This window comes from Callorhinchus milii, unplaced genomic scaffold, assembly GCF_018977255.1.
Source record: "Callorhinchus milii isolate IMCB2004 unplaced genomic scaffold, IMCB_Cmil_1.0 Scaffold14, whole genome shotgun sequence".
NCBI lineage: Eukaryota > Metazoa > Chordata > Chondrichthyes > Chimaeriformes > Callorhinchidae > Callorhinchus > Callorhinchus milii.
In genome coordinates this window covers 637,893-657,412 of record NW_024704755.1, presented here as the reverse complement: position 1 = coordinate 657,412, position 19,520 = coordinate 637,893, and the positions used below count along the sequence as shown (strand labels likewise).

The 19,520-nt window shown below is 50.7% G+C and overlaps 3 protein-coding genes across 4 annotated transcripts; all 3 read right to left on the bottom strand.

The window, feature by feature from the left end:
- Positions 1-3,665: 3,665 nt before the first annotated feature.
- LOC103188051 (cadherin 16, KSP-cadherin) lies at positions 3,666-10,949 on the bottom strand. Its single transcript, XM_042340378.1, has 12 exons — positions 10,919-10,949; positions 10,254-10,450; positions 9,656-9,739; positions 9,296-9,446; positions 8,676-8,900; positions 7,666-7,856; positions 7,274-7,521; positions 6,992-7,122; positions 6,498-6,764; positions 6,026-6,148; positions 5,362-5,477; positions 3,666-5,022 (listed from the first exon to the last, which is right to left on the bottom strand). The coding sequence occupies exons 1-12, from the start codon at positions 10,947-10,949 to the stop codon at positions 5,017-5,019; spliced, it is 1,770 nt and encodes a 589-aa protein (XP_042196312.1). The 3' UTR covers positions 3,666-5,016.
- On the bottom strand, positions 10,258-13,839 carry LOC121850167 (cadherin-16-like). 2 transcript variants are annotated; one of them, XR_006085483.1, is made up of 7 exons: positions 13,718-13,839; positions 13,509-13,561; positions 13,229-13,333; positions 12,899-13,036; positions 12,156-12,293; positions 10,919-11,077; positions 10,258-10,450 (listed from the first exon to the last, which is right to left on the bottom strand). XR_006085483.1 is itself a non-coding variant. In XM_042340535.1 (6 exons), the coding sequence occupies exons 2-6, from the start codon at positions 13,548-13,550 to the stop codon at positions 11,066-11,068; spliced, it is 435 nt and encodes a 144-aa protein (XP_042196469.1). In that variant the 5' UTR covers positions 13,551-13,561; positions 13,718-13,839; the 3' UTR covers positions 10,846-11,065. The 2 variants fall into 2 exon arrangements, 1 of the variants encoding a protein (XP_042196469.1); XM_042340535.1 differs by lacking the exon at positions 10,258-10,450 and having other exon boundaries at positions 10,846-11,077.
- Positions 13,840-15,424: 1,585 nt separating this feature from the next.
- On the bottom strand, positions 15,425-19,430 carry rrad (Ras-related associated with diabetes). Its single transcript, XM_007907876.2, has 5 exons — positions 19,033-19,430; positions 17,843-18,216; positions 17,322-17,395; positions 16,971-17,175; positions 15,425-16,566 (listed from the first exon to the last, which is right to left on the bottom strand). Exons 2-5 carry the CDS (start codon positions 18,201-18,203, stop codon positions 16,289-16,291), a joined length of 918 nt encoding a protein of 305 aa, XP_007906067.1. The 5' UTR covers positions 18,204-18,216; positions 19,033-19,430; the 3' UTR covers positions 15,425-16,288.
- Positions 19,431-19,520: the final 90 nt, after the last annotated feature.

The window sequence follows — 19,520 nt, the reverse complement described above, 5'->3', positions numbered from 1 at the left end:
ACGTGATGTCACCACACGTTCCCACGTGATGTCACCACATGTTCCCACGTGATGTCACAAATTCCCACGTGATGTCACCAAACGTTCTCACGTGATGTCACCACACGTTCCCACGTGATGTCACCATACGTTCTCACGCGATGCCACCACACATTCTCATGTGATGTCACCACAAGTTCCCACATGATGTCACAAGTTCCCATGTGATGCCACCAAACGTTCTCACGTGATGTCACAAGTTCTCACGTGATGTCACCACATGTTCCCACGTGATGTCACAAGTTCCCACGTGATGTCACCACACGTTCTCACGTGATGTCACCACACATTCCCACGTGATGTCGCCACACGTTCCCACGTGATGTCACCACACGTTCTCACGTGATGTCACAAGTTCCCATGTGATGCCACCAAACGTTCTCACGTGATGTCACCACACAATCTGTGATGTCACCACACGTTCCCACGTGATGTCACCACACGTTCCCACGTGATGTCACCACAAGTTCCCACATGATGTCACAAGTTCCCATGTGATGCCACCAAACGTTCTCACGTGATGTCACCACACAATCTGTGATGTCACCACACGTTCCCACGTGATGTCACCACACGTTCCCACGTGATGCGGCGGCTCGGCCTGACTCTGACATTCCGATCGGGGTGTCTCTGCTGCTACACGGAGACAGTGTTCTCTAGACTCTTACAGGTTTTATTGGTGGTGGGGATCAAGGGGGGGCAGGGGGAATTGGGATGAGGTTTGTGTTCTCTGAGATCAGGGATGTCAGTGCTGGGAAATAGCCCAGTGTCAGCATCCAGCCAGCACGTTCCGGCAGGAGTTGAGTCTCCCCTGGGCTATTTATAGCCTGGGGAGGTCTGGTCCTAAACTCAGCAACCGTGCGGCCACAAAAAGAAACGGTATCTATTTCTGGCCGGCGGCGGAAAATAGACTCTAACGTGTCTGACCCCAGAACCTGGCCTTCATCCCAGCAGCAGTCACTGGCCTCTCGGGGGCAGATTGACAATTCAGCGCTGGCTTACAGGCAATTTATGCTGTGAGCCAGAAACCAGGGTGTTTAATTAGGACTGGCTCCTCATACAGAGGATGGGGTGGGGGAAGGATGTCCCATAGCATAGTGGTTAGGATGCTCGCTTCGCAAGCGAGAGACCCCGGTTTGTTTCCAAACCTTAGGCAAGTTTCTTTACTCCACACCCTTCTGTTTACCTAGCAGTAAGTAGAAACCCAGTTGTTAGTCAATTAGCGGAAAGCTTTCTCGGAGTAATAAACCCTCCCAACAAGAAAATGTAGTCACTCAATTCATGACTGTTTGTCGGACACTCATGTGCGCAATTGACTGCCGCGTTTCACCTACAAAATACATAGTCAATCCACTTTACAATATATTCTGTGAAGCACTTTGATACATCTCAACAAAGTGATAAGGTGCTATATCAAATGCAAGAATTATTATTATGTGACTGTGAACATGTGAAGGAGAATGAAGAGCCTGTATGTGGGAGGGGGAGGGGGAGGATGTGTGTGTGTGGGGATGAGCACTGCCTCCCAGTTATAAATAACAAACACTAAAACCCCCCAGACCCAGGCCATTAGCAGCAAGCTACTGAATGCACAGCCACGCGCTCTCACACGGTTTATTTATAGGCCGCGCTGACAGCCACTGTCAGGCCTCACCTCGTCCAGGGCTGGGAATCCACCAGCTGCTCCCAGCCGTTTATTTACTAAACACAACCCTTGGAAACGCTTCCTGGCATTCCCTCCCCCGGCATTCCCCTCGCACCACCATCAGAGTGTCTGATAAGCAGCCAGAGAGCCTCATACCATTACTGGCTAAAGCAGCTGAACCATGTTACTAATAATAAAAGTAATCCTTGCATTTGATACAGCTCCTTATCATAACTTGGAGATGTCTCAAAGCGCTTCACAGGACATACTGTAAAGTATAATGACTGTGTATTTTCTGGGCAAAACAAGGCAGGCAAATGCGTACAGCAATGTCCCACAAACAGTCATGGATTGAATGACCACATTTTTGTTGAGGGATTATTAGGTCAATAGCCTTCAGATGATTATTGGGTCAATGAAGGTGTGTGGAGAAAGGAAACTTGCCTAAGGTTTCGCCCTGCCTGGGAATCGAACCCGGGTCCTCTCACTTGCGAGGCCAGCGCACTAACCACTATGCTACCCTGGCTTGTTTTAGAAGAACACAGGGACAGGAAGAGGCCATTCAGACTATCCAGGTTGTGCCAAAAGCGTGTTAGATTTGGGCACACTTTTTAATCCAAATCCCCACCCTTCTATGACACCCTGATTACCTGAAACTACCCCAGTCTCTGGCTAACCCTCACTGACCATTGATTCCATCTCCACAGCTTTCCTTTGACCAGTCTCCTATTTTCCAGCAGAGTCAGAAAGCTCCACACACTCCGCACCATGTGTGTAAAGCCATCACTCACTCCTACACCCTCTTCCTTCGTGGCGGAGTTTGTGCCTGTGTTCAGCACGTTATTGGGGTTTGCTTTATCCCCACCCTTCGTGTTGCTTTGCTGTTGGGGTTTGAGAGTGGGAGGGAGTAGAGGAAGGGAGGGTATCGCTGTGAATATCCACAAGACACAGCCCTGAGCCAACAACTGCGCTGTTTATAGAAACTCTCTCAAGATTTGGCCGCACAGGAATGTACTGGTGAGATCCAAACAATAACATTTCACAACACAGTGACAGAAACCAGGTCTGCTGCCTTGTGAAGCGAAACGGGAAAAATCCTGTCACCCAGCGAGCTGTAGCTCTCCCCCCACACCCGGTTCACCTGCTAAACACACAACCACTACACCCCCAGCCAGACAGCTGGAGTCCTCGAATTTGAGCGCCGAAGATCATCAACATCAATATTACATTGATGTAATATTCCCCAAAAAAAACTGTCTGTAAAGAGTGACAGTCACACACACACACACACTAACTGTCAGTGACTCGGGCTGGACACTGGTATCCCAGTGATTCAGTCACACATCGCTGTCATTAACAATGACACACCGGTCCCAGCCTACCTACAGCTGCCTGGCTCCACCGATGGTGGTGGGTGGGGGAGGGGGAGTTGGGGGCAGAATCCACAGAATCCAGGCCATTTGCCCTCAACTCCAGATGACGAAGAATTGTGTAAAAAATGTCTCTTCCCAGTGTACACCACCTGCTCTGTGTGACTCTCACTCTCTGTAACTCTCTGTGTGACACCATGTGGCCAGACTTTCAACGGTGTTGATGGCATCAGTCACCAGCCCTCTCTCCACTGAGTCAGAAGCTTGTGGGCTCACGTTCCCCATTAGGGACTTTGCTCACAATGAGGGGGGTCTTCGATCAGAACTGTTCAGATCCCTTCGGATCAGACATTAAACTGAGGTGCCATCTGCCTGGACATTAATGATCCTGCGGCACTATTTGAAAAGAGCAGGAAGTTTCTCTCTCCTGGTATCCTGGCCGACAATCCCCCAGAGAAAAATCCCTCACTTACTCCATGACTGCAGATCGTTCTGTGTGCAAATTGGCTGCCAGGCTTACCTGCTAAACACACAGTCACTACACTTCACAGTGAATCATGTGAAGCGCTTTGAGAGGCCTTTGCGCCGGTTTTCAGAAAATGGAGTAAACAGACTGTGTGAGTGAGCGGTGCTCAGTGGTTTAATAGGCACTTTGCTAGATTGTGAGTATTTGCATTGGGATTAACGGCAAGTCTCTGATCTGACAATCAATTATAAAAATCAAAGCGGTGAGTGTGATTCTGAGATTAGCAGGAGGTGACGGGGAAAGCAGAGACAGTGCAGAGACTCAGAGCGTGAGCAACCCTAGGCTGGGGGACTGACCAGACGCCGGTGGGTTTATGATGGTGAGAAACTATCTCAGTGGTTATCACACAAGGCCCTGAGACCTTCACCACAGCAACGGCACAGAGGCAGAGCGAACAGCAGCTACACAGGAATTCCAGCTCCATCAACCAGATCAGCGGATAGGATCCCGGAGATTTGGGACATAGAAGATGGGAATGCCAAACCAGCCGCTGTCCGGAATTCTATCATCTCAAGCCTGGCTTTGCGACCAACACCAGTGAGAACAGAGAGAGAGAAAGTAGAGACAGGAAGAGAGAAGGTTCCCCTCTGGTTCACCCAATGTGATAATTAACACATGGAACAATCGCAAAATCAATCTCAGTGTTACACAAAGCTGGTTTATGCAGCAGCACGTCACACGCACCCGGACAGCACGAAGCAGTGACGTAATTATCTCATAATGTATTTAACAATCAGTGTCAGAACTAGAGATTCCAGTCACTGGGGTCAACACTGCACCATGTGTAAACCATGTGTATTGGGCAAACACATGTGCATGGGGTGGGTCACCTTTAATTACATAATTTACCACCAATGGAAAGGAATTGTTGAAAAGCCACATTAGTCAAGTCACCTGGAAATCCTTCTGTACCCACAGTTTACACATGGTTTATACATAGAATTCCCTCTGTACACATGGGTTTACACGCAATGGACACAACAACAACAACAACTTGGATTTATATAGTGCCCTCCACCCCGAATGGTGTCTCAGACACATGGTTTACACATACAATTCCCTCTGTACACATGGGTTTACACACAATTGACACATGGTTTACACATTGTACATAGAATTTCCTTTGTACACATGCATTTAGACTTTGGTTGCACCCAAATTCATAAAGCACACGTGGTTTCAACACGATTTACACACGGTTTACACGCTGGTCTGTGCGGTCCCAGGGAGATAGGAAAGTGACTGATTGAATGATCAACCCTGATTGGAGGAGAAGTGTAAGAGCTGAACGTTCAATCACAGCACTGGTATGTGGCCCCACCTCAGCGAACGTTCACTGTCCAATTAGTATCGAGCGGGCTGGAGAGGCAGGGCCTCGGGATTCACACTCTCCCGCCTCCTCCTCACAGACAGATGGGTGAAGGTGACCATCAGGATCAAGGCTGAGGGTCAGAGACAGACAGAGAGGATTGGAACCTGGAGTGACTCAATGCTGCCCCACTGTGGCCAGTGATAGCCTCTACTCACTCACGTGTGAACCACGAGGGCTCTCGGTAGTAACACCCACCCTCACTCCCTTCCCACTGGGGCCAATGCTCCAACCTGCCCCCAAAACGGCTCAAACTCGTCTGTGCTACACCAGACACAGGAGCTGTGTTGGGGGGTGACACTGTGTTTTGGGGGGTGGGGGGTGACAGATCCGCAGTGAATATCTACTGGACAATCGAAGCCACAAATCGCTGCCCCCAACCCGGGGGGAGGGAGTATTGCTGGTCACTTACCCGCGACTCCCAAAGCACCCCCAGGATGGCTACGGCCGACAGGATGGTGGGTTTGCCCGTCACCGGCTCCAGCTCCATCCGGCAATAATCACCGGAGCCGCAGGTACACACCGTCACTGGAGAAAGATCACACTGCTTAGTATGGGGGGGGAGGGGGTGGGAGAGTTGGATGGGGTGAAGGTGCGGGCGGTGGGTGGTGATTGAGCCAGACACATGGGGAGTTGGGCTGGTTTGTCTGCTGGTGACTCAGGGAACCCAACACACAGTTTGAGTCAAGTGCCTCACACTCCCAGGAAATACCTCTTGTTTTGTTCTATTTTACTCCCACGACGTTCAATTTATTTAATGTAACACACTGGTTATTTATAATGAATAGTAATCCTCACATTTGATCCGGTGCCTTTCATGTTGGAGGACGTCTTACAGAGCTTTACAGGATTTACAGTAAAGTGCAGTGACCGTATTTGCAGGTGAACGCGGCAGCCAATTCTGCACACAGCAACGTCCCACAAACAGCTGTCACGTGAGTGAGCGATGTTATTTGGAGGAATCCTGTGCTGGAGCAGCAACACTGGGTGTGGGGACTATGAGTGTGTGTAGGGGGCCGGGGAGGGGGGGGTGGGGGTTGTGGGGCGGGGGAGATCACACATTCCCCTGCTCTTACCTGGGAGGGTTAGGCTCTGGCTCTGACTTGCTGTGGCTGGGCCAGAGACTGAAACGACAATAGCGACCAGGTGGACCCTAGGAGTCACCCAGCGGAACCCAAAGGTCAGATAAGCGTGTGTGTCTGAAAAATAGCCAGATCCACGGCGTCACATTCCTGCTGACAGTATGGAGCGCTCAGTGCTGGACAGATCATGTGTGTGTCAGCGCTGGCTCTTGTATCTACAGTATCCATCGGGGAACAGGGACCCATTGCCCCTTATCTGTGCTGTAAGGCTTGTGTGTGTGTGTATGAATAAGAGTGTCTGTGAGGATCGGCTCCTCTTTGTGTGTGAGCGTGAGTGTGTGCAGTGACTGATATAAACCTTCGCCCACAGTCAGTCTCAGATCTGCGTGTGTGTTAAGCTGCCCCCCACCTCACACCCCTCATCAGGTGCCTAGTGACTTGCTCCCGCCCCCCCCCCACCACGTACTGTTGGTTTGCTGGAGCCGCCAGTTTCTCTGTATCAGGGCGTCCGAGGCGAGGGTGAGCACCAGGGGGGCTGCAGGCTCTGTCCCCTCCCGTGTGGTGACCCTGATACTGAGCGACTGCGCCTCACGGCGAGGGGTACACAGTACCCCACCCGAGGTTTTCTTCAGCACCAGCCCCGACCCCAGCCCCTCCCGGCCCAATCCCGGTCCCTCTGTCGGGGTTTCGAGGTGAATGAGCAGAGGTACAGCGACAGATAAAGATGTATTTTCTGCAACAGAGTAAAAAGGAGTGTCAGATACTCAACCACAATATAAACAGTCAACTCAGTTTACAGCGTATCCTGTGAAGCGCTTTGAGATGTTTCGAAGCTGTGATGAGGGACTGTAGCAAATGCAAGGATTATAGATATTCGTTCAGTCACTGCACTCGCCGCTGTTTCCCCACAAGATGTTTGGAGCCGGTCGGTGTTGCGGGAGTGGTGACCGTTGCTGTTACCTGTGTCCTCAGCGACCACCAAAACGGTGTAGGTGGTCCCCGCCAGCTCCCAGCCCAGCCCCCGCACCGTGCTCACCGTCCCTGAGCCGTCGATTGAAAGCCACCCGAGCATGTCTTTCTCCAGGTGATACCTGTGAGTGGAGCAAGAGTGAGCCCCGGACAACATTCCACATCCCTCCTACACCCTCACACACGCACACCCTACACCTAAGCTCCCCAGCCCCTCCCTCCCCCCCCCCCACACAAACACACACAGGATGGGGACGGGCTCTGTGTGGGTACCTGATGGGGGTATGAGGGGTGTCGGGATCGTAGCCGCTGAGGGTCAGCAGTGAGCTGCCGGGAGTGATGTCTCTGGGCACCGACACCTGGTACTGGCGGTGGGTGAAGACCGGGGGCTCGTTCACATCCTGCACGGTGACGCTGACTGTGGCAGTGCCGCTTGGTCCGTACACACTGTCCACCAGCTCCACTTCATTCCGGGCAGCGATGATCAGCGTGAACTCACGCTCTGTCTCGTAATCCAGGGTCTGGAACACAACAGCGTCACCTCTGTCCACCCGCCCGCAGCACCCTCCCCACCCGCACACACACAGTAACAGAGAAACACACAGAGTGAGACACATGCACACAGTGAGACACACACAGTGACAGAGAGACAGGGGTCCACATACCTTGTTAAGCACTAAGCGGCCTGTGTTACTCTCTCTGTCGTGCAGAATGTGAAATGTGTGGTTGTGGTTCCCGGACAGGAAGGTGTAGGTAATGAACCAGCTGTCTGTACCGGGACGGTCAGCGTCGCTGGCGTTCAGCGTGGCTATGGGAGAGGCCAGGCCTGTGTCCTCGGGACAGTGAAAGGGCCGTACTGCTCGACAGGGGAGAGATGTCAGCGTTCACAATGAGAGAGGTAGCCAAAGTCAAAGCGCTTCACAGAATACACAGTAAAGTGTAGTGACTGGGCAAAACGTGGCAGCCAATTGCGCACAGCAGCGTCCCACAAACCATCGTGGATTGAGTGACAATATTTTTAAAAAAGTGAAAAATCATAATAATCACTGACTGTGGAACTATAATAAAGGAAACGATTGCTTATCAGCTAAATCAGTTGCGCATTATTTCATCATTATTTAGATAATAAGAGTTTGCTGACACACAGGGCCGGGCTGGAGAGGGTCCGGACTTCGAGGGGCAATAAGACTCGTGTCGCTGGCGGGGAACACGCGGGTTGCCCTGCGTGGAACACAGTGTCGCTGGCGGGGAACATGCTTACCTGCTGTTGTGGAAACGCCGGTGCGTGATCGTTTACCTCCTCCACCTCCACCGTCACCAGGCACTCAGCCCACAGCCCTAGGCAGGACACATTGTGACCTGGTTAACTCTCCCTGCACTACACACCACCCAGCTCCTCACGGGAACCCCTCCCTCCCAGATACCACCCACCCCCACCCCGCCCCCAGTACTACTTGGGAAGTGTTGGAAAGTCTCCCAGATCCTGCCCAATATTCCTCTCTCCCCAACGTCTCAACTTATTTAATCCCCTGATCCTTGTGAATCAGGAGTGAGTATCAGTACGTGAATGTCAGAGCGTGTAATTGCGTGAAGTATAAGTGTGAGATCATGAGTATGTGTGCGTGACATTGGTGTGTAACAATCCCCACTGGGGGAAGAGCTGCTCCTCCCTTACCTCCCTCCTCGCCCCCGCGGTCAGTCACGGTGATGTTCAGTGAGTACCGGGCCGCGGTGCGGTTGTGGGCGGCTGTGGCCAATGTGACCAGGCCGCTAGGGGTCACAGTGAAGACGGGGTCACCGGGGGCCAGTGGTGTCTGCCTCACCAGCCGGAAAGAGAGATGTGCGTTCTCTGTGCTGGGATCATCAGCATCCACAGCTCCCAGTGTCACCAGCTCCGTGCCTGAAACCACACCACGTTTACACTGCATTTACTCAGGCCTCACACATGGCCTTTACACATGGCCTTAGAACGTCCTCCCGACGTGAAAGGCGCTGTACAAATCTAATTTTGTTGTTGTTGTTTACACATGGCCTTTACACGCACCATTCACCTGGGATAAACTTACTGAACGACTGACAGAATCTGAGCTGGGGAGTGACAGGGAGTGAGCGCCCGGCACAGAGTCAGACATTGTTTTCGGTATTTTGGAGCCATTAAACAAGAGGAGGTATTACAGACTTGGCCCGTGTGTGGCTCCCGGCCCATGTGTGGCTCTCGGCACGCGTGTCAGACGCTCAGGGCTGTGGGGGAGGGGGGCTGCAGGGGGGAGGGGCTCCGGAGGGTTCTCACCGTACCCTCGGGGGCCGTCTCTCTCAGCAATGCCCGGTAACTGTGGGGGAAGCAAGCCGGTGCGTTGTCGTTCACATCACTGACTGTGACCGTCAGCTCCAGAGGCTCATCATACAGCATCCCCGCCTTGTCCACAGCACTGATCAGCAACAAGTACTGTGTGAGAGAAAGAGAATGTCAGAGAGAGTGCATGAGAGCGAGAGTGTGTGTATTTGAGAGAGTATGTGAAAGAGAAAGTGAGAGCGAGAAAGAGAGTGTGAGAAAGACAGGGAGAGGGAGACTGAGAGCATTCCCTGTGTACTGGCACAATGAGCTCACCTCTGCTTGTTGCTCGTGGTCCAGTGGGCGGATGAGGTAAATGTTACCATCGTCACCAATGCTGAATGGCTCTGCCAGTTGGCCGTGCGGCCGCTCCAGTGGTAACGGGCACCGTCCGCATTCCATTGCACCTGGGACAGGACACCGCACATTACACCCTTCATTGGGTCAGAGATCCTCCATTGTTTATAGAGCAGCATCAGCATCACGTTAAACACCTCACAAGTGATTGTGGAGAGTGGAGTGACGGCTTTTATTATATCAGGCAAAACACACCTTATGGTGAACGAGTAATGAATCTGGAGATTGTCAGGCAGGTCCTGAGAGTGAATAAATATTCACACCCTCTCAATGACTCCTGTAATGTAGCGGTTAGAGCACTTGCTTTGCAAGTGAGAGGTCCCTGGTTCATTTCCTGGGCAGGGCGAAACCTTAGGCAAGTTTCCTTGCTGCCATCCCTCTGTTTACCTAGCAGTGAATAGGAACTCAGTTGTTAGTTCAGTTGTTAGTTTCAGGATTGCTTTCCAGGAGTAATAATCCCTCAAAAAAATGTCTCCATTCAATCCACGACTATTTGTGGGACACTGCTGTGTGTATTGGTTGCTACGTTACGTTCACAAATATACAGTCAATCCCAGGCCGTACCTTGGAGATGACCATGGGGTAGGGGCCTGCATGGTTTTCTGACACGGTGACAGCAGGTGGGGGAAGCCAGATGTTCTCAGTTACACGGATGGTCACGTTAACACGTGTGAAGTGGCCAAGTTTCTGGTCGCCCATGTCTTTCACTTCAACAGCCAACTGGTACTCGTCAACTCGGGAGGGATCCAGCGAGACAGCTCCTGGCAACATGGAAACACAGACACACATGTCTGAACACATGGACTCATCGTGTCTGTGCTGGTGCTCACTCCCCCATTAGAGCTCTCTACTCTAACCCCATTCCCTGCTCTCTCTCTCCCCATCATATCGGTGCTGTGCTCGCTCCCATATCCTTTTTTATTGTTCCTCGTTAATTCCTCATTCACCCGTTGTAAAATCTTTACTGGTTTGAGCTTTAGTAAGAACTCGTGGCAAAGTGTTCCGTAAACAAATAAAAGCTGAAACTGCGATGTGCCCTTGCCCTATTCTTGCCCTTCACTCAACCTCTGCTTCACTCTCTTGCCCTCTTCCTCGCCCCCTCCCTCTCTCTCCCTTGCTCTCCTTGCTCTCTCCCCCTCCGTCTCCCCCCTTCCCTCTCTTCCTCCCTCGCTCTCTCTTCCCCCTCGCGCTCTCCCGGTGGCGGGGACACTGTGAGTCTGCCCCGGTACCTTCCTCAGAGACCGACACGACTCCCGACATCCTGTGGATCTGGAACATGAGGTCTGCGGTCGGTGCAGGGTGCTGTGTGAAGATGGTGTAACGCAAGTCAGCGTTGGGCAGAGAGGGGTCATCAGGGTCCGTGGCCGTGACGGAGACTATGCTAAAACCTGTCACACAACACACTGCGTCAGAGATCACCCAGAGGGCAAACAGCAAATCATTCCCGTTACCCGGTGCCTACTGTACACACAACAACAACAACAATAATGCAGGGCGTCCCAAAGGCGCTGGAGCCGGCAATAACACACAAACAGGAGCAGGCAGCTCCAGCCGGGAGTTAACCATTCCCTTTCCCCATTGTGCCCACTGCTCCATGTTTGCCATGTGATGGTGAGAGCCACTGGGATGTGTTTGGGGTTTAGGATCAGAGGCTGTGAGGTGACAGCTGGCTTCAGTGAAGGAAAGGTTAAGGTCTCTCTCCACTTGCAGTGCGAACGCTTGCTATTGTCCAGGAGAGAATGCGACTGGCTGAACCTTCACTATAAATAGAGACAAACAACAGATAAGAGACACCGGCTGGAATGTAACATTCACCACCTCCATGTGCTGCTCTCGGTGCCAGTGACAGAAGAGGCCGGGGCTGGGGGGGCCGTGGACTGGGGGGCCAGGGGACTGAGAAGCCAGGAGACCAAGGGGCCAGGGGACCAAGGGGGCCAAGGAACCAAGGTAGCTGGGGGGGGTGGTAGGGGTCTGGGGGGCCGGGGGGGGGGGCACACAAACCCTGGAATCTGCTTCTCATGGGATTAGAGTACCACTCCATGGGGAGTGAGCACCAGCAGACATGATGGGGAGTGCGTTGGGGGTGGGGAGTGGAAGGAGCGATATCAGCCACAGGATGTGAGTGACTGAGGTTTAACGAGAATCTGTAAAAGCAGCAGGTCTGTGCCTATGCACACAGCCCCAGACAGCACACACTGCCGGGTAATTGTGTAATAAACCACTCACAAGCGGCTATAACGCCACACTTTACACCAAGCTTAACGCTGTGATTAACCCTTTGCTGCCACCATCTCACTTGAGTGACGTTGCAGTGAAAACCCAGAGAGACTTTCACTTTATGTTTCCCCCCATAACCCCTGGCACAGCGCTCGTTACTGACTTGGAAATGGGATGGTTGATGAGTTAATTCCCTGGTTATAACTAGTAACGGGCAGGTTATCCGGTTGTGTTGCTGGAGTGACTGACCTGGCTTTGCTCCCTGGTGGACACTGGCCGAGTAACTCGGCCGGGGAAGCGCGGGGCATTGTCGTTTTGATCGAGGATGCGGATGTCGATGGAAATGAGTGGCGCCAGCTCCTCCCCCATCGCATCCGTCACGTTTACCTGGTGCCAGAGAGAGCGAGAGAGACCGGTTACTGATGCCACGGCAAGTCCCGGAACGGGTGAGCATGGATCACAAACCAGAATATTGGATCACTGAAGACAGGATCGTGAAACAGAAAACGGGATGATAATAATAATAATCATTGCATTTGATATAGCTCCTTATCATGTCGTTGAGACGTCTCAAAGCGCTTCACAGGATATACTGTAAAGTGTAGTGACTGTGTATTTTGTGGACGAAACGCAGCAGCCAATTCCGCACAGCAGTGTCCCACAAACAGTTGTGGACTGAGTGACCAACATTTTTTTAATGTATTATTTCCCCTAGAAATGCAATCCACCTTTCAACTAACACCCAAGTTCCTACTTACTGCTAGGTAAACAGACTTGTGTGGAGTAAATCATGTATGTGATTTTGCCATGCCTGGGAATCAAACCTGAGTCCGCTCACTTACGAGGTTAGTACTCTAACCACTACACTACAGGATCACAGTGTAATACAGAATGAACTGAAATGGTCTTCTGTTGTGCTAAATTGTCTGTGATTATGGATTCTCCAGCCCTGCTCACATTGCTGTGTTACCTGAGACTCTCCATTTCTTTACCTTCAGCTCGTATAGATCCTGAGTTTCTCGATCAAAAGACATCGTTGCGAACAGCAGCCCAGGGGCTTCGATTCCAAACAACCCGTCATAATCTCTGACCAGATCCAGCCTGACCGTACCAGCAACACCTGTGCCAATCTGAAACTCAACAACAATATTTACTCACGGGAATGACAGAGGAATGAGGCAGAGAAAGAGATCCAAAGAGAGACAGAGATCTGGGATGAGACAGAGATTGAGACAGAGATCGAGAGTGTTGTAGTTTCCTTCTACATTCCCCAGCAGTTGGTCCATTTAACGACTGAACTATTAACAATAGTGGATGTTTACCCGAGTCAGGTAATAGGGGAAGGTCCCCACGTAGTTCTCAGACACCAACACTTCTCTGGCAGCGTGCAGACAGGGGCCCCCAGCCACCAGCACCAACAGCAACACCTGTTGTATAAAACTCTGCATTAACACAATGTGAGTGCGCCTGAGTGTGGAAGTCAATCAATGTGAATGTCTGTCAATGAGAGTGCGAGAGAGTGTGTGAGAGGGTGAATACAACAACTGCGCAAGTGTGAGAGCCGAGTGTGAGTGAGCAAGTAAGTGGGCTGGAGTTACCCACCTGAGGGCAGTGGCTGATGTGCATGGAGCGGATGCTGAACATAGCCTCAGGGTCTGTGGAGAGGAAATCAAACAAATGAGCATCAGTCAACTCCAAGCCAGGAACAGGAGCAAACCTCCACCTGAGCCAATCATTAAACCGAGCTTAACACGGTACTCGCACTCTGGCACTGACGCCTGGCAGCTCACATATTTTACATTTATGTTCACCTTTGAAGTGATCGTCTTTGCTCCAATGACTCTGCACCCAGAGCACGCGCGTTATTTCCACTTTTTAACAAGTTCTTTGTTTGTTCAAAAAGCCATCGAGCCACTGGAGGCAACGCCTCCCACTCCCCAGTGCCCAAACCCCCCTCTCCACTCCCCTCCCAGACTCTAGTGTTGTTACAACACGCTGTGTAACTCAGTGTAATACTCCAGTTACACAATCCCATTCAAATAGAGATCATCAACTGTCTGGAAAGCTTTCCCGTTGCTCGTACAGTTAGGACAACCCTACCCGTTAAGGCTTTGGCTGCAGGGCTAACAGGAGCTGAGTGGGAGGATTTCCTGCCCCAAGTGACTGGTCCGCTCTTCCAGGTCCTGCCGATGAGCCAGTGCTGTCATCAGCAGTGCCCTGAAATACAGTGGACCTGCCTGGCTCAGGAACCGGCTGAGAGACCACCACAGAGAGCTGGCTCGATTCCGACATTCTGTTGCTGATAGAGATCATCAAATATTAGAATATAAACATTAACCTGTGCTGATGAGACGTGAATGTCACTAACCTTTAAGTTCCAAAGAGAAAACCCATAATGAGGAGTCAGAAACTCAACAACTTGCATTTACACAATGCCTTTCACGTCGGGAAGACGTACCGAGGCACTGAACGGTCAAGGATTTGCCCGAGCTGGGGGTTGGGATCAGGTCCCTCTTGTTGAACATAATTGTGTTACAACAGAGAGTTTCTGACATGTTCCATTGCACCAACTCCCCGCTCTCAACTATTAAAACTTCGGTTTAGTTTCTCTCTCTTGAGGAGTTTACACTTAACTCAGAGCCACACGGAGCTGGAGATGCCCTCGAGACCTCTTACCTGTGATGCACCAGAGACAAAACTGAGCTGCTGAACAGTTAACTCAGGCTGAGAGAAAGCAGCTAATAAATTGTTCCCGAGTTAATCATTGACTTTTGGTTTAAAACCAGCCAAATCCTAAATCATCCACATTCCAGTCATCTGCTCCAGAGCCTCATTTCATTGTATCCAATGGCAAAAAATACAGAGAGAGAGGGAGAGAGAGAAATAGAGCAGGGACGAGACAGAAACAAAAAATAAGGAGATACAGATGGAAATAGCGCAATATGGAGCAATGAAGTAAGAAACAACAACAAATTGCATTGATATATTACCTTTCATGCCGGGAAGACGTCCCAAGGCGCTGGATAATGAAGGGTTTGGACCTGTGCTGGGCTTTGGGATCAGAGAGGGGTGGAGAGCAAGGAGTGGAGGAGGGAAGATGGGCAGGGTCAAAAAGGAAGGTCTTGCGACGGTCCTTGCAGAAGGAAAGGAAGGGGGCCAGGCAGAGGGGATCTGGAATGAGTTCCAGAGGGTGGGGACAGAAAGGCTGAAAGCTAAATTGCCAATGGTGGAGCAGGCAGGGCAGGGGGAGCAGGCCAGAGAGAGCAGACAGGTTGGTGAAGTTTTAATCGTAAGAAAGTGACGATGGAAAATAAATAGATAGTGAGACAGATAGATGGACAGAGTCAGTGAGATAGGTCACTGGGCCCAAGGAGAGACTGAGCCTGACGATGTGAGGGAGCCAGAGGAACCTCACAAAGACTCAGCGTTGTTTTGCCGGTCAGGATCAGTGTTTGTATTGATCCTAAAGTGAAGCGTTTACTCAGGAAACAAAGACAGAAAATCACACAGAACAAGGCTAGAGATCAATAAAAGTTTTATTCAAATACAAAAAAAATGTAAACAGGTAAGAAATGATCTGTACAATAGCAAAACCGAAGTGCGAGTGAAGCGAGCGAGTGGGACGCTCCTCAGGTGCTGTGTCATCGCTACACCGGTACAGGGTATCCACAAAATCCTGTTACTATTTTTCCCCCTAACAATACATTTTTATTATCTGAGACTCTGGAAGAGCTGAAACAGCTGCATATCATCTCCTCACTCCATCCAGCTTACAGAAGATGTGGTACCGAACATGGCGACAGATCATTATCTGTCATGAAAATTATGGCACTCACATACACACACTCACACCCATCCTCTGGACGTCTAAATACAGTTAAGTATTTATAAGTACGATTGAGTACTTCTAAATACAATGATCATCATTCTTCCACGTTTCGGTTGTTGGTCAGTGACTGTACGGAAAACAACATGAGGGTAATAGGACTTTGTTCACATCCTGTACACGGAGCATATGAGCCTGTGTACCATACACACACTCACACACACACACAACGCAAGTGTCGCACACAGCCTGAGGCAAGTCACCAGGTTTTATAACTTCTTAAAGGGCCAGTCAAGTGAAGAACAAAGTGATCGCCCTTCTCTCTGTGCCTCACCCCGAGATCTAAAACCCTGTGCTGTAACATGGGAGTTTTTAAGGAAAGGCAGAGGTTGGTAACAGTTTTCGTTCATCACTGCCCGTACAGACAGACTGTCTAAATCTGCTTCACACTCACCGTTCTGAAACCCAGACTCAATCTGGACCCCAGACCTTTGTTTCTGTTAAAATCACACACGCGGGAGGGGGATATCACGACAACTCTGTTATCTATCTTGCTTCACAGGACGGACAGGTCGTGGCAGGACTTGGATTTCTGCTTGAAGGCCATCTTCTTGTTGTTTTTGGCTGCCAGTTTGCCCAGGAAGCGCTTGGCTTTCTGCCCAAGACTCTGCCGTCGCTTGGTGCAGGCCAGGCGCCGCAGGTTGTCCTCCTTGCTGTCTGTGCGCAGCCTGATCTGTCGGACGATGCCCTCAAACAGGTCGGTCACATTGTGGTGGAGAGCAGCCGAGGTCTCAATAAACTTACAGTCAAACACCACAGCACAGGCACGGCCCTCTGTGGTCAGACAGAAGGAGAGAGGAGAACAACTTAGGAGAGATATACAGAGAACAATGTAGACTGAGAGGGAAAAGAGAGAGAAAGAACAAGTCAGAGAGAAATAGAGAGAGAGAAGAACACAGCGCTCTAGAGGTTTCAACAAAGCACCAGAACAAACCAATGATTCATGCTATTTTACAGACTCAAGTGGGGTTGTGCAGGGGTGTGACTGGGTCTGTCACACCATTTTATCGTAAAGTTTAAGTTGGTGCAGAATTATGGAAAACTCTTTCAATTCAGTCTTAAATTTGAAGCTGAAGAACTGCAAAAAAAACCTTCCTGGTTGCCTGTCCGACCATTAACCCTGCTCAGTGTGAAGAAATACTTCCTGGTGTTTGTCCCCACCCCATCCAGTGACTCACCGTCCACGGAGACCTCTCGGGAGCGCACCAAGTCCGTCTTGTTCCCAACCAGGATGATGGGGATGTCCTCGGCCTGCCTGGCTCTCCGCAGCTGGATGCGGAGCTCTGAGGCTTTGTCAAAGCTCGCTCGGTCCGTCACCGAGTAGACGATGAGGTAGGCGTCTCCCAGCTTCATGCAGTGTTCCTGTAGCCGACTACTCTCATCCTGGGCAACAGCAAGAAAAATCTGATTACTGGAGTTCCTGAACTGACCCACTCACAAGATCAAAGAGAGAGAGAGAGAGAAGGCAAGGGCGCAGGGATAATGAAGAGCAGAGAGCTGCAGTGGGGAGGTGGGGGGCACATAGTTACCTGCTGCCAGATGTCAAACACAATGAGATTCGCCTCCTCGTCATCAACCAAGATTGTTCTGTCATACGTGTTCTCTGCAGGTAAGAAGATTGGGCACAAGTGAACCCATGTTATTGGGCAGTCAGGCTAGAGGGGCTGTGGTCAGGAGAGGGTCCTGTGCATGTCACACACTGTGACACTCTCCCGGGGTGGTGCGAGAGCTGAGCCCGTGAGTGGCTCATTTCACACAACAACTTGCGCGTTTATAGAGCCCGTCACGCAGGGTAACGACTAGAAGCGCTTAACACATTACGTCACCATCTCTCCCTGTCCAACCCACCCGACAATCTCAGCTTCGAAACTGAACAACCCGGCCCTGTGATGTGAGCGGAAATATTTATGCAGCATTGTTTGTTTTTTGTTCCCAATCATTCAGGTCCTCAATGGGGTCTATTATTATACATCATGTGTAAACGACATGTAAACTACATCCCATGTATATTGTGCACCATGTGTATCTACAGAGTTCTCTGTGGTCTCACCTCTTTCCCCGGCCTCATGGGGCTCACTGTCCTCCACACCCCCGAAGATGTGGGCCAGACTGGACCTGCCCACCCTGTGCCCGCCCAGTAGCACCACCTTGTGGACGCAGGTGTCCATGTCGCTGCCGCTGGAGATGACAGAGTCGGAGGAGCCGGAGGTCCAGCTCTCTCGCTGGGGGTGTCCGGGGCTGTAGGAGGTGCAACGTACCAGGCTGCCCTGCTGCAGGGCGGGTATGGCCGCACTCAACTCCCGATCGGCCAGGGGCATGCTGCATCGGTGCACAGCCTGATACTGGGGCACCGGCATACTGCCTCGCCTCCGCTCCAGGCTCCTCAGCTTGTCCGTTTTGTTCAGTGTCATCTCACCCCCAAACCTGCAACGAGAAACATTTCCGCAGAGAAAAGTCAGGAGCCAGGGAAGCACAAACCACAGGAGGAATTAGCGTTTCGCACACAAATATACAGTCAATTCACTTCACAGTATATTCTGTGAAGAGCTTTGAATCATCCAGAAGACATGAAAAGCGCTATATCAAATGGAAGGATTATTATTATATAATTAATGAAAGGGGAGATGGGGGAAAGGAATCTTATATATCATGTAATAATCCTTGCATTTGATATAGCACCTTTTTACATTGTTGAGATGTCTCAAAGCGAAAATACTGTAAAGTGAATTGACTTGTGTATTTTGTGGGCGAAACGCGACAGCCAATTGCGCATAGCAGTGTCCCACACACAGTCGTGGATTGAGTGACCAAATGTTTTTTTAAGGCATTATTACCACCGGAATGCGATCCGCCAATCGACTAACAACCGAGTTCCTACTTACTGCTAGCTGAACAGAGGCGTGTGGAGTAAGGAAACTATTTTTCCGTGCCGTGAATTGAACCCAGGTCATCTTGCCCGTGAGGTGAGTGCTCTAACCTTCACAATACAGGGTCCTGTGAAGGGCTTCTCAATTCCCGCAATTCACTCTCACAGGAATGATGCTGAAAGTATTAACCACTAAACAGAGCAGACGCGCAAATCAATTTAGGCTGAGCCTGGCTATAACTAATAAGAAAAGCGGCTCAGCTTCACAGGGTTGTCAGTAACTTTGCCAGTTGTCTGTGACGATCAGTGCCCGGGGGCTGAGGCTCTCTCCACACGCACCAGTCACACACACACACAGTTAGTTCCTCACTCACCTTGTCTGTCCGGGCAGGGATTGCAGATAGCTGGTTCTGTTGCTCAGTGCTACTTGCTGTTGAGGACTGTGATCTGAATGGATTTGTTGCCGCGCACTTTCCCACTAAAGACTATTTATAATGGACTGACTCTCTGACGTCAGGCAGAACAGTGACTGTCAGTGCCTAAAATACTCAGCCCTCGGCAGTGAGCGAGTGAGTGTGAGGCCAGCACATGACTCGGGGATGGGGGGGGGTGTCTGCTTACCCACCACTCAGCTATTTATAACATCTAACATCTAAAATACTCCTCCGGAATGTTTAAACAAGGTTTTCCACCAGTTGTGGGGACTCCACCTCCAAAGCTTCTTAAACCACGTGGTCTTTTTTGACCATGTTGGTTTCATCTCTAATGATAATAATAATCCTTGTATTCAATACGCGAATACAAGGAATATCACGTTGTTGAGAAGTCTCAACAGGATACACTTAAAAGTGGATTGACTGTG

Excerpts from the sequence above, each read along its gene's own strand:
- LOC103188051 (XM_042340378.1), bottom strand. The coding sequence starts at position 10,949 with ATGTCGGGAGTCGTGTCGGTCTCTGAGGAAG. Across the intron at positions 9,447-9,655 it reads ATTCAGCATTGGTGACGATG|TACTTGTTGCTGATCAGTGC; the intron begins GTAACATTTACC and ends TCTCTCACACAG. Across the intron at positions 8,901-9,295 it reads GAGAGAGACGGCCCCCGAGG|GCACGGAGCTGGTGACACTG; the intron begins GTACGGTGAGAA and ends GTGTGGTTTCAG.
- LOC121850167 (XM_042340535.1), bottom strand. The coding sequence starts at position 13,550 with ATGTTCAGCATCCGCTCCATGCACATCAGCCACTGCCCTCAG. Across the intron at positions 13,037-13,228 it reads TCCCCTATTACCTGACTCGG|ATTGGCACAGGTGTTGCTGG; the intron begins GTAAACATCCAC and ends GTTGAGTTTCAG. Across the intron at positions 12,294-12,898 it reads AGGATCTATACGAGCTGAAG|GTAAACGTGACGGATGCGAT; the intron begins GTAAAGAAATGG and ends CTCTGGCACCAG.
- rrad (XM_007907876.2), bottom strand. The coding sequence starts at position 18,203 with ATGACACTGAACAAAACGGACAAGCTGAGGAGCCTGGAGCGGAGGCGA. Across the intron at positions 17,396-17,842 it reads CCATGAGGCCGGGGAAAGAG|AGAACACGTATGACAGAACA; the intron begins GTGAGACCACAG and ends TCTTACCTGCAG. Across the intron at positions 16,567-16,970 it reads CCGAGAGGTCTCCGTGGACG|AGGGCCGTGCCTGTGCTGTG; the intron begins GTGAGTCACTGG and ends GTCTGACCACAG.